Source organism: Lampris incognitus, chromosome 2 (genome assembly GCF_029633865.1).
Source record: "Lampris incognitus isolate fLamInc1 chromosome 2, fLamInc1.hap2, whole genome shotgun sequence".
Lineage (NCBI taxonomy): Eukaryota > Metazoa > Chordata > Actinopteri > Lampriformes > Lampridae > Lampris > Lampris incognitus.
In genome coordinates, this window is record NC_079212.1 from 114,670,292 (window position 1) to 114,687,339 (window position 17,048).

At 40.5% G+C, this 17,048-nt stretch overlaps 3 protein-coding genes across 3 annotated transcripts in view; all 3 read right to left on the reverse strand.

Annotated features, from left to right (window-relative positions):
- Positions 1-1,122, reverse strand: part of mapk14b (mitogen-activated protein kinase 14b) — a 38,033-nt gene extending 36,911 nt beyond the window's left edge. Inside the window, exon 1 of the mRNA XM_056274496.1 lies at positions 690-1,122. Within this exon, the coding sequence (XP_056130471.1) occupies positions 690-808 (119 nt within the window). The 5' untranslated portion in view covers positions 809-1,122. The remainder of the gene's footprint in view (positions 1-689) is intronic.
- Positions 1,123-2,002: 880 nt separating this feature from the next.
- Positions 2,003-8,131, reverse strand: tmem167b (transmembrane protein 167B). The gene is made up of 3 exons (XM_056274425.1): positions 8,004-8,131; positions 4,215-4,346; positions 2,003-3,074 (listed from the first exon to the last, which is right to left on the reverse strand). Exons 1-3 carry the CDS (start codon positions 8,011-8,013, stop codon positions 2,992-2,994), a joined length of 225 nt encoding a protein of 74 aa, XP_056130400.1. The 5' UTR covers positions 8,014-8,131; the 3' UTR covers positions 2,003-2,991.
- Positions 8,132-13,317: 5,186 nt separating this feature from the next.
- Positions 13,318-16,121, reverse strand: b3galt6 (UDP-Gal:betaGal beta 1,3-galactosyltransferase polypeptide 6). The gene is made up of 2 exons (XM_056275010.1): positions 15,891-16,121; positions 13,318-15,445 (listed from the first exon to the last, which is right to left on the reverse strand). Exon 2 carries the CDS (start codon positions 15,433-15,435, stop codon positions 14,416-14,418), a length of 1,020 nt encoding a protein of 339 aa, XP_056130985.1. The 5' UTR covers positions 15,436-15,445; positions 15,891-16,121; the 3' UTR covers positions 13,318-14,415.
- Positions 16,122-17,048: the final 927 nt, after the last annotated feature.

Here is a 17,048-nt window from a genome sequence, read left to right on the forward strand (position 1 = left end):
TTCCTATAGAAAATGCCCACAAAGTATGAGTGTGTGTGTGGGGGGGGGGCTGTTTTCAGAAAACCATGTGACTTTCTGGTGCTCTGTACCCAACTGGAAAGTGTACAATGCGTGCAATAGTGCTTACGAAAAGCCACAGGGCATGTATCCTTACGACTCTGGTTCAAATCCGTTACGACTGTGTGTAAAGTGCATGGTCGCCATTATCAGTCCATATATATCCAACGTATGCCAGTGACGAGATTCCTTCTTTCTAAAAAGGTCAAGTTGAACGTGGGGGGGGGGGTTCGCTTTTGCATAAAAGGCATCTACACGCCGTTGTGACGCTTCCGTTGTGCTTCGTGGACGACATTTATGTTAAGGTTTACAATTTGCAATTGCAAATGTGACGGGAAAGCAGAACATGCAAAAAAAACCAAAAACAAACAAAAATAATCCCCATCTGTCGAAGAAATGCAAGTAGCTCCGAAGCGTGCACGACGTGCAAGCGATTTGTTACACTGTGTTATGCAAACAAAGGCGGCATATAATTTAACCCTTAATTTCGTCACCGCTGCACGCCAATTAACTCTAAAGGCAATTCTTCCGCGTGGTACGGGCCTCTGTAAGCAAAACGCTGAAGCTAGGCGTTCTGCCAGCCAATGGCATTGTGCAATGTCTCACTGGTACTTCTCTGCAAAATTGCTTACCATACGGAGCCATAAGCACCGGAGCCCACGGGAGACAGGATCTGGTACCGCTCGGGAACCTCCCATATCGTTTTGTTGAGTTCCTGTCGATAAAAAGTGGGTCTCTCCTTCTGCGACATTCCTGCCTTGCCTTGCCCCAAGTGACAAAACAAGCGAGTCGAAACTTCTAATCTCCCCCTCTCCTTTTTTTTTCCGCGCTTGGTGCGTGGTTGGCTGATGTCCTGTTGTTAACTAACAATGAGCGACAAAAAGTCCCGCGCAGTGTAAAAAAAAAAGAAAAGAAAAGACAAAAAGAGACTCCAGTTTCCAGCTGTGCTGTGTAGTGTAGTGCGGTGCAGGTTTGGTGCCGTTGTACCCGAAATACGCTCCGTGTTGGCTTTGCTAAAGGCGAAACCTGACTCGGGACACGCTGTGGTCCAGAAAACAAGGCGCTCTCCCGATTTCTCCCTGTGCGAAACGTTGTTCTTGCTGCTTCACTCGGCGTACGGCAACGTCACGACGCTAGGAGCCTACGTCACGGGGGAGGAGGAGAGGATCCCGGAAATTCACGGCGGTGTGTGTGAGAGGGAATTTCTGTTGTTCTTGCATTAAACTGTTTATTCTGTTGATTCCAACAAACTTCTAATCGTTTGGACGGCGTTCAGCTGTAAGCTTATGACATAACAATGACAACAACAAAAAAAACCCTACCGTTTTGTGTTATCTGAATGTAAAACTGAGTAGGTTAGATATAGTTTTTAGTTTCTATCATTTTCAGTAAAGACATGAAAAACGGAAATGGTATGATTTGTACTTTACTAAACAAAGAGGAAATCCCTAAATCAACGCTAAAAAAACCTTTACTCTAAGCATGATGATAATAAAAAAAATAATTTGACATCTTAGTTTAGCAACTCGTCTACAATTATTTCCCTTCATCGCCATTCAATCCCAGAGTAACATAGTGTATGATTAGGACAATACGATTAGCGTCACTTCCACTTAGTGTTGCATTTAAAACGCCAGGCAGAAAACGTACAGTTACCCAATTCCGCGTCTAATATATTTTGATATGGTTCTCAAGACTATTATTGCAGTATTCTCCATGTAACACTGTGCAGTTTTTCTTCAACAGTCTTACAGTGACCATACATACATCTAAAATGTTAAAATGTTGTCCAGTATACAGCTGAATGCATTGTGCCAGTGTAAATACATTGTGCACCAGCGTAAAATGTGTCATTCAAAGCTGAAAAAAATCCCAGCACTTGAAAAAGCTGAAAGCACAGTTACAAAAAGTTAAAGAAAATAGAAATACAAAGGAAAATATAAAGTGTAGACAAGAAAACTTTTATATATTAGCTTTGTTTCTTTTTCCTCCTCAACTGAAGGGATTGATACAGGAAAAAAGCATAGCTGGGACCAAGCAGTATTGACCATATTTAATCTAATCACACTTAAACTCTGGTAAATCTCTGTTGGTCACACCTTTCAAATATATACAGTGATGTTGCTCTTAGTTTCTATACAGGATTAAGGTAGTATGCCAATTTGGTCACACTTCATATGAAGGGGTGTGCATAAGACTGACATGACATTGTCATAACCATGGCATAACACCTGTGATGAACACGAAGGAATCTTTATTAATGTTTATGACTGTTTTCATTAATTCGGTCAATTATGTCATTTTTAATGCAAAGTTGACATTGTTTGAGATGTCTTTGTTATAGTGAGTGAGACCGAGCTGCTCAATTTGATAAATTTTGTGTCTGTAGCTCAAAAACACACATCTCAAACGATGTCAACTTTGCAATAAAAATGAACTAATTGACCGAATGACACTTAATGACAATGGTCAAACATTCGTAGAGTCCTTCATGTTCATGACAGATGTCATGTCAGTCTTATGCACACCCCTTCAAATAAAGTGTTACCACAGATTTTGACCCCAGTAAGACTTTTCCTTTGCATGTTTTATGCCCTCCAAAAATAACTAGACAGGAAAGAAATGAAATGTTGACTATCCAACCGACAAAATCTTAAAATCATAGTGTGATCGGGCCCTTCTCTTTAATCTTATCTGTTGGGCAAATTCATTATGAATTTCATGTCCAATGTGCACCGACATGGGAGAAGAGAAGTCATAAACCCAGTCACCAAAAGGGGACAGCACTGTCATGTCTTTCGAATAGGTCCAGCGGGCAGTGGGGCTTCCTTGGTCACATTATCAAGTGGTGTCCATAGTGAGATTTAGTCCATGACCATTCAGAAAAGTCCATCCCCAGCTTATAACCATCCAGTCCTGCCCAGGCTGACGCTCTCATTTTAAGAAGACCAAATAGAAAGCCATCACCAAGCAGGATATTGCCACAGCAATGTGAAGTCGTGTCCCAATCACTGCAGCTGAGATGAGATAGAGGATAAGTCAATATAGTTAAACACAAAATGTGAAACACAGAACGGGGGTGGCAAACAACATATTGGTGATGTTAGCACTTTGTTAAATCTTGTCACAAAAAAAAATCCACAAATTTAAAACCAAAGAACTAAAACGCATGTTCAAACTTTTAGCTATATTGTTCAAAAAACAATACTCCTTTAATTGCACATTGAGCTGAATATGACACTATGAAAAAATTTGAAGGGATGGGGCAACATATTTTGTCTCGACAACAATGTTAAGATGCTGTATTCAATAGATGGTAACCTACAGCATTTTCTGTATCTATTAAAAAAAAGGAAAACCATGTGTATGACTAGTGGGTATATGTACCGGTTTCAAGCACTGTTTTTGTTTTTTAGTATTTTGCAGAACTAAGGCAAAGTGAAGACTCAATGCATTATCTTTGGCAGGCAGATGATAATGCAGAGTAGGATCTCCAATCTCTAGTGTAAAATTCTGCATCCTCTTTATTATGAATGGTCGATTGCTACATGCACTCTTCTAAAGAGTAACATTTTCCCCAGGACCATCTTAGAAGAAGGGCACTTTTTTAAGCCTTAATAACAATCCTGGTACTTAACTGCCCTATGTTCTATTCTGTCTCTGTTGTGTTTACCTTGTAATATACCTAAATATCTGTAAATTCTTCTCAATCATCCAGACAGCTAAGGGTTCACACAAGGAAATGATACTCTCAATTGGAATGGGAACAGAAATCTGAAAACGTTTTGCTGCATATCCACTTGGCCTCCTTCATTCTGATGTCAGGTAGAAGAATCTGTGCTTTTATTTCTGTGGAGAAATCCCTCCCCTTAAAAGAGTGACAACATCCTCACTTATTTGTGTGATACCTTAAATTGGCTTTATTCATTTGTTGTAGTTTGAGAAGTGTTCTTAAATGTTGTAAAAAAAACAACATTTGTTTTTATCACAAATATTGACCGGCGGAAATAAAATAAAGCATTTTTGAATAGCACACTGACCAAAAAATGTCATTGTAAAAGCAAAGCATTTCATTTTTGAATATCTCGGGATTTATTTTGGGTAGCGGTCATAGTTATGTGCCAAGTTATGACATTGTTATAAGATGTTAAGCATACCTTTATAGAAGACCCCCCATATTCCTTTCTTTTCAGAGAGTAGCCAGCTGTTAAGGCGAGGCACCTTTTTGAAGTATGCACATGTGCAAATGAAAAGCAGCCCAAACACCAGGATGCCGTCGAAAGAGTACACTGTAGAAAAAGAAGGGAATACTTATCATACGATATGGCCAGCCTTCCTACACTTCGTTTAAGCAGTAACAATTCCTCTGACTGAATGTTTTCTGGAAACAGTGCAGCATCAGTAGCCTCCTGCCCATTGTGCACAACCAGTGGTTAACCAAATCAAATCAAATCAAATGTCTTTATTTCGAACATGCAAAATAAAAGAAAAATGACCAAGCATACATTTTTAAAAAACCAACAAATGATAAAAATAAAACAAGAATAATTAAACAAAAGGATTCTCAATAGAGAATCCAATAAATATATGTCCGAAAAGGAGTAGGAGCAAGTTAACCTTATAATTCCATGCCCTCTCTAATGCTCAATTAATAAACCTAAATAATAAACTTGATTTTTCATACAGCAGAGTATGTCATTCTCAATATCTATCTCAGAATGACTCAATAAAAAAACAACAATAAAAGCAATAAAAAATAAAAATAAAACAAAAAAATGCATCCCCAAATCCCACTGCATCATGGGATTGCCAACTCTCCACCATGTCACACACAGGTCAAATGTGTAATGTCTTCCACCGCCACATGCATATAACTTAAAAAAATTCAGCATCTGTTAAGAGTATCGCTAAGATTTAGTTTTTTTACACTTGAAAATATATCATTTTGTTTTGGTTGCATCACTGTTACTTTGCCACTGTACAGTTACCATTAGTTTAAATCATGAAAAGGATGATTCATTGAAAGGATTATTTATTTTTAACATGTATGCCAGATAGATAGTTACATGTCCTGTACTGTACTGTCTTTAGCTACGCTTGTGTCCATTTTTTTTTCTTGTTTTCAGATTGCATGGACATAAGATTTCAGGGAGTGAAATGTTAGTTTGAGTTTATGATGGTTTATGATTTCTCAAACAAACTTTAAACCTTCAGCCAAAGCTTTAATGTGTGTTCACTGTTTTGTGAAGATGTATTTTTCTCCTCATGAGTTTAGCTTTTTATGGTACATCCTGTGTATTGTTCAGAGAAATATGTCGATGCTTTAAAGCAAGTGACACTTATGTGCCTGAGCTATGTGTTATATTGTTGTTTACATGGAATGTCCTTGTAACTATTATTAAAGCATGACAATTGTAACTATTCTTGACTGACATATTTCATTTAAAAATTGCATGAGATTTGTTCTGGTTAGGGAGGACAGTCTTAATTTTAAGGTCATCGACAGGTGATTTAGCACCCTTTTCTCCACAAACACGCGTTGCGAGTCAAGAGATGGGTGACCGCCGTCCGGCTGCACACCAAACCCGTCACGAATTGCCCTGCTCACAGACTGAAGCTGGCTATCCCGGTCCAAATGAAGGCCGCGGCACCATGATATCATTGTGTCTAGCGGGGATTCTGACTTAAGAGGCATTCATTCATAATCCCACAGATGGTAGCCTTGCACCATTTGCTCCTCAGCCAAGCACACATACCAAATGCCTGAACCTTTCGTACTGAGCAGGATTACTATTGCAACAATCTATCAGTAGAGTAAAACTAACCTGTCTCATGACAGTCTAAACCCTGCTCACATTCACTATTAGTGGGTGAACAATCCAACGCTTGGTGAATTTTGCTTCATAATGATAGGAAGCGCTGACATCAAAGGATCAAAAAGCGGCATCACTATGAATATAGTAGCTTAGAACGGCTACCAAGAAAATAATTTTTAAAAAATACTGTAAATCAATACCTCATAACAAAAAGAATGCTATTGGGTTGACTGAATTCAATGGACCACGTCCTGTCCAGTGAATTCACGATAATGCCCTCAGTCCGGCGTTATAAAGCGCCGCAAAGGACAACAAATCGCTATTCTAAGTTCTTCATTCCTTCTGCTATCAAGCTGTTAAATACCGAGAGTAGTCAGTTTAAATGAATAATTTATTTTGTTTTAAACCCCAATAGTTGGTGTATACCATATCTGTTTTCCACATGGCTTGTGGGCCTGTATGTTCACTTAATGTTGTACTGGAATGTAACGTGCAATGCATCTTAGGATGCTTCATTTATTTATCTATTCTATTTGTCTGTGAATGTTCTCATTCATCCAGGTCATGGTTATCCAAAGGAACTGAATCAAGTGCAACTGGACTTGGTATAACTGAACTTGGTATATATACCAAATATTTATTCTATTCTTTTAACTTTTGTGAATTTTTATCCTTCGCCTGGTCCTCATCTGAGTCTGCATGCATGGCCACACGAGGCTGACAGTGTGCATCTCTTGCCCATGTGCTGATCCAGGGGTGGGTAATCTTATCCAAAAAGGGCCGGCGTGGATGCAGGTTTTTGTTCCAACCAAGCAGTTGCACACCTGATCCCACTAATCAACCAGTAGAGTCTTTGCTGAGGAACTTGATTAGGAGACACAGGTGTGTAACTGCTTGGTTGGAACAAAGACCTGCACCCAGACCAGCCCTTTCTCGATAAGATTGCCCACCCCTGTGGCATACTGCTGATTGCTGCTTGTCTGTGTGTGTTGTGTATGGTCTGGGTAGATTGTGGAACTGAATTGCCCTTCTGGGATAAATAAAGTTGTCTGAATCGGACCTTTTAACAATCCAACCACTCTTTGTTAGAAAAATAGGAAACTCAAGGACTTCTTACTCTGCTGTACTGTACGGCAAACCCTCAATTGTTTTCCAACTTGGCCAAGCGCAGAGCTGTCTGCCTTTAGAAAGTTATGTAGAGGTGGTCTACTGCTCATGGTGCCCGGGGTGCTGCTGGAAAACCGGGGTCCCCTTACAAAGTATGATGTAGGGCCCCCAACTAGTAATGCATCTAATTTGGCATGCTATCCTGATGCGTGGGCCACTGAAAGTTTGCCCCCACCCCCCTAGCAGCTGTAACACATCAGTGTGTCTACATGAAATCCATGGTCGGGGATCTGCTATTAACAAACAAAACGAGTATATAAAGGGTTCAAATGACATTGACACACACATTGTGAACCCTGGTAACCTAATTAACTTTTTCCATAAAATACCCGGATACATTAATGATTTGCAAGAGACCAATCCATGAGGTAAATCCCGGGTCTTTCAATATCAAGCACAAAGGGAAATATTCTAACTATGCACTTGTGAAAAGAAACGCATATTACACTTTTATTTAAAGGCTGTACGTCGTCTCTGCTAGCAATAGCCATTCAACGCTAATGCAACCATGACGACAGGAAACGGGCAGAAAAACAAGACGGCTCAAAGAAACAAGACAGCTCCGAAGATAGTGTGCCGCTTACACACAAACGCAAGATCAGTCTGTTTCGACAATTTTACTCCTTTCTGTTTACCGTGTTGTGAATTGACAGTAGAAAATGGTAGCTTTAGCGAACGTTAAATTCAACAATTTTGTGATGTGAAGCGAGCAAAAATTTTCGCCAGACCACCACTTCTTCAGAGCTCGACGTCTCAAATTACTAACACTGTAACATCGTATCGTAAAGTGCTTTAACAATCTACTGACGTTACAGCATTGTCGAGTACCAATAATACAGCCAGTTAACTAAACAGTCCCTGAGCCACGTCTACAAGTCAGTTCCCATGCTAACGTTAGCCACCAAAGAAGTCGCCGAGCCTACGTTTAGTCTCTTAACTAGTATCGGAAACCCATAAACATACCATTTGTCATATTCGCAGGTTGGTGTTCGTCCTTGTTGTGTGAGTGTTTCTTCCTGACTATTAAAAATTCATGTTAATGTTTTGAAGTGAAGCTGGTACCCTCTACTCTGTCTCCCGGGTCAGTATGGATCGCCAACTAATGGATGACATTTCCGGTTTCGCCAGTTTTGATTCTTCTTCGTTTACATTTGATTGCAATTGGCATCCGGGTTGTTGCGTGACCACTCTGCTGCCCACCACTGGAAATTATCAGCAACTTCCTGTCTTTCAGCTTACCCTTCAAAATAATTTTATTTATTAGACTGAAAGAACATTTAACTTTTAAATTCAAACATCTACAATTTGGGAGGGCAATGCAATTCAGAAACGTATTCGTGTTTTTGTGTTTTTTTTTTAAATAAAACTTTTCGCCTCACTATTTTTTTCACCAGCTACATAAGAATTTAATTTGTAATGCGGTGACTTGACCAAAAACATTATGTTACAGTATATTTATTAGAAGAGCCCCTTTCAGAGTCATAGTGGGGCCATGTTAGCATTAGTTCAGCTCCCATGTGGCTTTTTGGTGTTTCCTCTGTCAGGGTGGGGCTCTAGCTTTCATAGCGGTCCTTCAAACATGCTCGCATCATTTCATTCATGCTTAGACAGGCCCCAAACAGGGATGGTCTAGGTTGCCTCGTTATTTAAAGCAGAGGCTGAAATGATGTGGGCAGAATCTTCAAGTATATCTAAAATAACCTAGAAATAATAGAGGATTAGAGTATCGGCATGTCTTCAGGGTACAGTGAGATTTAGAGGCAATGTTTGTCCAATACGGACCAAGCATCAAATAGATTTTAATTTCCATTTATGCTGTGTTATCCTACTCCCTCCATATGTTGTACTTCTTTGCTGAGAGATAGAATACACAAGAGTTGATTAGACCGCTAATAAGATTTGACCACAGGATTGCAGAACACACCTGCTCAACTTTACCGCAACTGCAGCTTGTCTGTGCTTCTGCTGGATTTTAGGTTCTGCATGTCTCAGTGGGAACACTTCAGCTTGCCTCTCTCAGCCTGTATGTGGGTACAAAAAGCTCTTCAGCAATGCATCTGTACTGCTGCACACAGATAGGTTTTTGTTTGTAGCTGTGTAATATGAAATTGACTACCGTTATGGGGAACTTTGTTGGCTGATGTTGAAGTTTGATGCTTTTAAATACAGGACATATGCATATGAACAAACAATCTCGCTGCATTGCTTTTTAACACAAGAACAAATAATTTATATCACCAGTTAAGGCAGTTCTAACCTTAAACTCTTTCCACTGATGCCACTGATTTGATGACACTGTCTGTGAAATACCAGCAAAGCATATATTGAGGCAGAAAGAGTGGCGATATACACAGTTGCTCAATAAAATAAATGCATTGACATTATCAGTGTGTAATCTTTATAATTCACTGTATCTGACATGATGCTCAGAACAGGCAACTTCCATCCATCCATCCATCCATTATCCAAACCACTCATCCTGCTCTCAGGGTCGCGGGGATACTGGAGCCTCTCCCAGCAGTCATTGGGCAGCAGGTGGGGAGACACCCTGGACAGGCTGTCAGTCCATCACTTCCAATATCCTAAAAATCCCTGTAAAATTACTAATGAGGTCAACTGGCCTAAATAACACAAAGGCATTGGAAAATACAAAATACATAAAAATGTTAATTTTTTCTGGAGAAGGTGTTGTCTAAGGAGATATAATTTTATCATTTGAAGACTTAAAAATTGAGTCATTATATTAAACATTAACTCTCTCTAGTCCGCACAATTCCTTCAGACTGTTGGCGACATCTTCAAACCTTCGGCTAAATCAAACATTGCTCCAATTATTATTTTTTCTTTAATTTCACTTTTAATTACCTTTTGAAATGCTTAATGACACCACTTCAGTAAAAGTCAAGGACTGAGAACAATACAAAAGGGTTCTCTTACACAAAGTTAGATACATTTGTATGCATTAGATGATAAGGAAATCCTTTTTGTCTGACAAGTACAATTTGAGAAAATCTTTTATCAATGAGCATCAACATTAGCATGAATTAGGGCATCAAAATGTTAGTTATCCAAATCCTTTTTTGATTGTTTCTAATAACAGATCTAAGTTAAGTTCTTTAATATATATATATATATATATGTGTGTGTGTGTGTGTGTGTGTGTGTGTGTGTGTGTGTGTGTGTGTGTGTGTGTGTGGGTGTGTATATAATTAACATTTTTCATTAAAAGGTATTTTGAAAATGGTATGTTAAAATTTATTGACCACTCTATTTGGGTATCACAGGAAATGGATCAAAAAAAATGAGAGAGGCAAGAGAAAATCATAATGCACAAACAAATCCTGCGGCGTTGGAGATCTTGGCAAACTGGATTATAGCAAGTACTTGGCAGAGTAAGGTTGTTCAAAATTTTCACTCAAGAAGGCACATTAGAATTTTTGCATTTGGTCTTGGACCAAAGCTCATGAAAACACAGCTACCTTAGTCATATGGGGACCCAATAGATGTTGGAGAATGACACAATTCCTCGTAGAAACAATTAGAATCACACATTTATCATGCCCATTTTTCTAGAGCAGTCACATATCCTGGTTGTAACCAATGCATTTTTGGAACCCCTTGCTTTTGATTGGTGAGGTAAACTTTTTTTTTCCTTTTCTGGTAAATGCATTGAAAGGATATGTGATTGTGTGCACTGGAAGGTGTCTCTGCATGACTGAGAGGCATCGCTGGCGGATGGGCCTATCTTGCCTGGTGAGTGAGAGCCAACAACAGCAGGATGGTGACCTTATAAAGCCCAAGAGGCTGGCATCTCACCAACATCAAGCCCTTCACCGAGAGCTGCTATTCAGCCACAGATGGTGAGGAGACACTTGTGTTCTCATGGTTTCATGCACACAAACTTTTGCCAATAACACTGTGAGGCAAATCAAAGGACAACAGTAGCCTGGAAGCTAAAGGGAAATGGTCATTAGATTAGGCACGGTGCTGGGTTGCCTGGGAAAGTATGATAAAAAAAAACAAATGGTGTTCTCTGAAAAATGTATTTTACCCCAAATTTTCAGCATAGCTGTTGGATGGCCATCGGTAGAGTACTGATGGATGTACTAGGCAGTTGGTACGTGACGGTAAAGCAGGATATTCCTGAGTGAGCACAATTAGCTCTCAAATTATTTTCCATGGATAACTATAGGTAAAAAAAGGCAAGAGTGTTTTTTTTTCACCCAGTGCATCTAATGAAGATGTCACTTGCCAATATTAAATTACGTGTTGCAGCATCAAAGTACAGTAGTTACAGAAGCCCATCTGGAAACAAATTTGAAACAGAGCTGTAGATTAATTTTTCTTGTTAGACATAGTTCAAGGGCAACGATCAGCTGTTATTCGTATGTGGATATTAATCGTATGTGAAGTATACTAACTCTGAAGATTTCAACTGTAGTTACTGGGAGATATGCTAAAATCATTCCCAAAACATAACCCTTTGACTGTGCTGTCAGATACATGGCATCACCAAAACAGTTTATCAACCAACAAATTAGCAATGGATTCAACTACAAATACAAATCTTACCATTAGGTGATCTCAAAAAATCTGACGGGACTTCTGTCTACTGTGAGACGACGTATTGGTAGGAATGTTCCAAGCACCTGTCATCCAGGCCACATTCTCCCCAGTCAGGTTTACACTAGCTCAACTCACTCCCAGTGGTGCATCAGATTAGGATAAGCAGTGTACTTAGGTGATGTTTAACACTGATCAAGTCAGAAGCACAACACCTTGGTACCGATCAGCAGTAATCCTCTCTACAGGGGACCCAGTGATCTCACCATCTCGTGCGGGAGACTCTAGCCGTGATAAAGCATCGTAATCGCATCTCTCCATTTAGTTGCACACTATAAAAAGTAGTACATTTTTCTTTGCCCATTATGTCTCAGAAACCCCATGTCTGATCAATATTTGTTGTATGCCAATAAAAGGACTTGCTCTTTTTCATAAGAACGTTCCTGTATAATCAGAAATTGTCTGGTTACTAAAAAACCTGAAAAGCTTCCAGCTGCCTTCCTAGAAAATGTTTTCTGTCTCGATATGTCAGCAGTGGTATACTGCCTAGAGAGAAGCCGTAGCTGCAGCGAGTCATGGAACACAGGCGGAAGGAGCAATGCAGAAAGGTGGAGGAGACACTATAGCCGTCCTCCGACTTTGAGTCAAAGATACACAAGAGGCAGCAGAGAAGCCGTAAGCTCTGTAAACCCACGAGTACATTCACTGGAAACAAAGAAGGAAAAGGTACACAACTAGGGAAACAGTGCATTTGAAATAATTTCATCTACTTTTCAAGCATCCAAGAGAGCCGGGACATTTAATGGTTTATTTTCAAGAAGGATGCCAGATAATGAGGTTTTTTTTTCTTGCAGTATGAACTTGATGAGCCGAAGAAGAGAGAAAAGCTGCAGATTATTCCAGAGTTTGTTCACGTGAGAAGAAACCTGAGGCATATCTAGCTGTTTCTCTCAGCAAAAAGCAATATAAAGGCCACACTTTCTCACAATGGCAGGGAGTACAGATGAATCCATTTCATGTTTTGATGTGACTTGGTTATCAGGAGGAGCATCTTAGACAAGCAGAGGCTTTCAAGAGCAGGATTTGCGTTGTTGCATCGTTTTCTTTACCAAGAGCAGGATGAAGCCGCCAGTCGGTCACCAAGGGAAAGACCGATTACCTTTTACTGGGTCCCTACATCTTGTAATTGGTCAGTAAATAGATTTGATTTGAGACTAAAACAACCAACAAACACAAGTCCTATATCAAAAGTGACGTTCAAATCAGCACAGGTAACAAAAATGACCAGTAGTTTAAACATTTTAGCCTCTTAGCTTGGTATTGTTTTGAGTTGTGTTCCCAGAACATTTCGATGAGCAATATGACCCAAGTATTTCTTAAAAAAAAAAATTTTTTTTTTCTATACTGGTTGCACTAGGGGATGTGTAATGACATCAAATCAACAGTCCCCCATCTTTATATAACTATTATCTCGACAACATATGGCTGGCTGTGATTAGAGAGCAAGATATTCTATTCTGTAATATTGAAGAGTATTTGATCAAGCCCCGTTGATGAGACACTACTTTTCGTATGACATTGAGTCAAATATATAATGCCCCTCCACAACATTTAGTCAGATTATCCTTAAAAATGCAATATAACGTTGCCTCTAAAAATTTAAAGGGTTTCCGAAAAAACCTAAAAGATGAAAATACAAGTTAGAGTGCATTAAGATAAATAAAAACATTTAATAAAACATTCAGGCAGTGGACCATTTGGAAACAAACACTGAAACCTGTTCACTATAGAAAAAGGAAAGCATCAGTCATGAAGATGAGCATAAAAGCGGCTTTTCTATGCAGCATCTGCAAATATTCAACCAGTTCTCAGGATACCTGCTGGTCCCAGCTGTTGTACAAATCTCAAAGTTGTGGGATATGGCTATTGACAATGCAGGGCAAGACTAAACTTGAGAACTTAATGGAAGGAAAAATAATTGAGCAATTTTTTTTTTTTAGGGACATTAAAAATACATCGCTTGTTGAAAAAAGTGACCAAGTGCCAGCTGGTAGGCTATATTAGGTTCCTCTTTAGGAATCTGCATTATGGTGGGACAAGCATTCACAAATAACGTCTAATCAAAATTACTACGTTTGGAAAGGAAAAACACACAAAAAATTGACCATGACTCTCAATGTCTAACTGTTTACTCCCTGCATGAGATTAGCATCAAAGACAAAAGCTGCCTGCAGAACATTGCATATTTCCGCCTTGTTCCTGGTAACCACTCCATTGTCTCACATCCTCTATACGACTGAGCTTAAACAGAGGCTTTGCATTTAAAACGATCATTCATATTCTGTTAGTTTTGTGAGAACTGTTTTGTAACTGCTACTGTCCCAACATGTTAATAAATTAAAAAAGTCAGCTTTCAAGCAACAACTACTTCCACTGTGCTTGTGTTCAACCACAGAACGGGTGTGCGTTTTTGTCTCAGGTCCAGAATAAATTAACAATAAATACAACAAAAAAAAAACAGACATTACAGAAACAAATGTTAGAATCCTGACAGACAACAGATATTTGACAGACAAGTATCAATTTACCCTCCATTGTCGACCTCTAAACATGGCAAAGGGCCACCTGACATGGTGTACCTATACATCTGTCAGTGTTTTAAAAGCTCCAATTAACGCAGATAGACCACAGGCAGAGGAAAGGATCTGGCCACTAACATTGTTGACTGATGATAAGGAGAGCACATACACAACCATGGTTCCACAAAACAAGGCCAAAAAAGGGATAATAAAGATCAAAATACATCAAGAGACTAGGGGATGCCATCCTTCCTTTGGCAGCACTGTGATGGTGGGACACTCCAGTCATACACATAGGACAACCGCAGTTTGACCTCCTCCTTGCAGAGCCTGCCGTCGCGCTGCAGAGTTTGGTGTTTTTCCAGCATGTCCTCCAAGCTCTGCTTGTGTGTCACCAAGTACTTGTTACTGCAGCCACGCGACTTGTACTCTGTGTCAAAACGTGGGTCATGTGTCCGCCGCACATCAACTGGGGCCAGCCAGGCTCCCAGTGACACATCCTCACTCTGCCATGTCTTTAAGTAGCCAGTATTGAGGTGCACATAGTGCACTAGGTCAGCTGAGAGGATGTAGCCACCGCCCAGTGCATAGGGTAGGTAGTAGTCACAAAGCTCCCAAGCACTTTCTCGCCATTTCCCGGCTGATTTCACTCGTCCCCTGCCTGAGAAGAAGCCCCAATATAACCGACTGGGGTCTTTTCCCTTCAGTTCATCTTTCAGGAGGTCCAAGCGAGCGAAGGTGTCATCGTCTGCCTTGAGGACAAATTTAAAGTCCACGTTTTGGTCCAGCCAGGAGTACATGTGCAGCAGCTTGAGCGTTAAATTTTCATATGAGTCCCGCAGCTCAGGCAACAAGAGCAGGTCCTTGTGACGTCCCTGCTCTGTGTTGAGGTTCTGAAGGTCCTCATTTGAAAGTCCCTCAGTTCCAACCACAAACATGGCCAGAACATCTGATTCCCTCTTAGCCAACCAGGTACTGCGGATGATGCTCCTGCGCTCTGTGTACTTAGGACCAGTTGTGATGAGGACCACTAAAAAGGCTGACAAATCCTTGAGACGGGGGGGTGGGTCATGGTACTCTGGACGGGGTTGAAAGGCATGGACACGAGGGGCTAGGCCCGGAAGACCATGCTGGCCCTGTGTAAGGGTCTCAGAGGTACATTTAGCCAGAAAGATGAGGACAATAGCGAAGCCGCAAATGCTCCCAATGACCAGGGCTGTTTTATGACGGCACACGAGGCGAAGCAGGTTCATGGTGCTGCGCCTGGAGTTGAAAAACAAAACAATAACAAAAAACAATAAATGAATTCAAATTTGAAACTGATTCTTTTTTTTAACCACATCCGCATATCCGCTGAAGAGAGACACCTACTTTGCTTTAAATGTTGGATAGCCAAATTTTGAGGTGCACAAAAAAGCAATTCTCTCAAAATCCGCAGGCTTAAACAGCCTAACGATGCACATGTTTAATAGGAAACAATACACATCTTTTTATCATTCTTGCTTCATGCGCAAGCCAGCGAAACTAATAAAGCTCGCACTACGTTAGCCGATGAAGCGCTTCATCAAACAGGGTTAGCTTTGTGAATATTATACATCCTTTGTTTTGGGCACCACTTTAAAAGGCGGGCATTTAAACCGCACGTTGTCTGGACGTGTGACGGGTAATACTGTGCACAACGTCAAAAACAAGGTTTAGATGAAGTTACCTGCTAAGTGAATGACGCTTTGTACCGTGACGGTGTCAGCATAAGCTAACACGGCTGAGAAGCGAACGTGTACTACCGAGGCTGGATCCTTTGCTCAAGACCCAAATGTGCGACATCGTCAGTCACCCTGAGTCCAATATGCCAAAAAGAAAATATGTGAAGTCCAGAAGCGCCGGGTAAGTGTAAGAAGCAGGTTAAATCGAGAGACCCTGCGGACCGCTTACATGCATTGCTAACGATGACAGTGAGAGCGAATGAAAATGATCACTTCCGGTGACAAAATGAAAAGTGTAGCTTCAAAATAAAACCAATAAACGTGCACTTTTACTATTTTTTTAGACAGTCTGATGAGATGACACGGGGAACAAATTCCACTGTTTATACAGTATAGCAAAAAACACCTTAACACAACTGCTGTGAAAGGCTATACATAGTGTAGCGAATTTATCCATGCACGTTACAATAGTATTGTAGCGACCGTCGCTATGACTGTCGGTGGCTCTGCGCTGGGGGAATGCAGGGGCTCATGGCGCTGTTAATATTCGGGTTGCAATTGTTTTAATTTATGTGTTCAAATGTTTGGTTCATGTTGGGATGTGTTGTTGTTTGGGGGTTTGACTCGGCTTCGGGAAGAAACCCTGAGGAAAAATTTGCATCCGTCTCCATTGCCAGTCGTCTTGCCACTCGTAGTAGGTGGTCTCGGACGAGAGTGGGGTTGATGATGCACAACTCTTCCTCATTTTAATCATTGCGCAAGTCATCAGTCATCCATCACAGGATGACTACATGGTCCTCGTCGCTGCGACGGACAAATAACAATAGGCCTACACGAGTATAACAGGATGCTGCAATGACTTTGCAATAGTCCTGCCTTGTTCATACACATGATGCTGAGTATATTTGGAGATCTGAACTTCAGCAGCCTGTTATGTTATTTGGACGACTTGCTCGTTTTTTGCATCAACTGAGGAGGAGGCCATACAGAAACTGGAGATCATCTTCCAGCGACTGCGAGACCACAATCTCAAGTTAAGTCCTAAGACGTGCCATCTGATGCGAGTGTCGGTCAAGTTTCTGGGCCAGATCATAGATGGTAAGGGTAAGGGTCGCTGTGGATACGGCAAAGGTAGAAGTCATGTCCAAAATGTTAAAGTTTGA

Bases quoted from the DNA above. Each gene is read 5' to 3' on its own strand.
- b3galt6 (XM_056275010.1), bottom strand. From the start codon at position 15,435: ATGAACCTGCTTCGCCTCGTGTGCCGTCATAAAACAGCCCTGGTCATT.
- tmem167b (XM_056274425.1), bottom strand. The intron at 3,075-4,214 runs GTATGCTTAACA...ATCTCATCTCAG, and splicing joins ATGGGGGGTCTTCTATAAAG to CTGCAGTGATTGGGACACGA.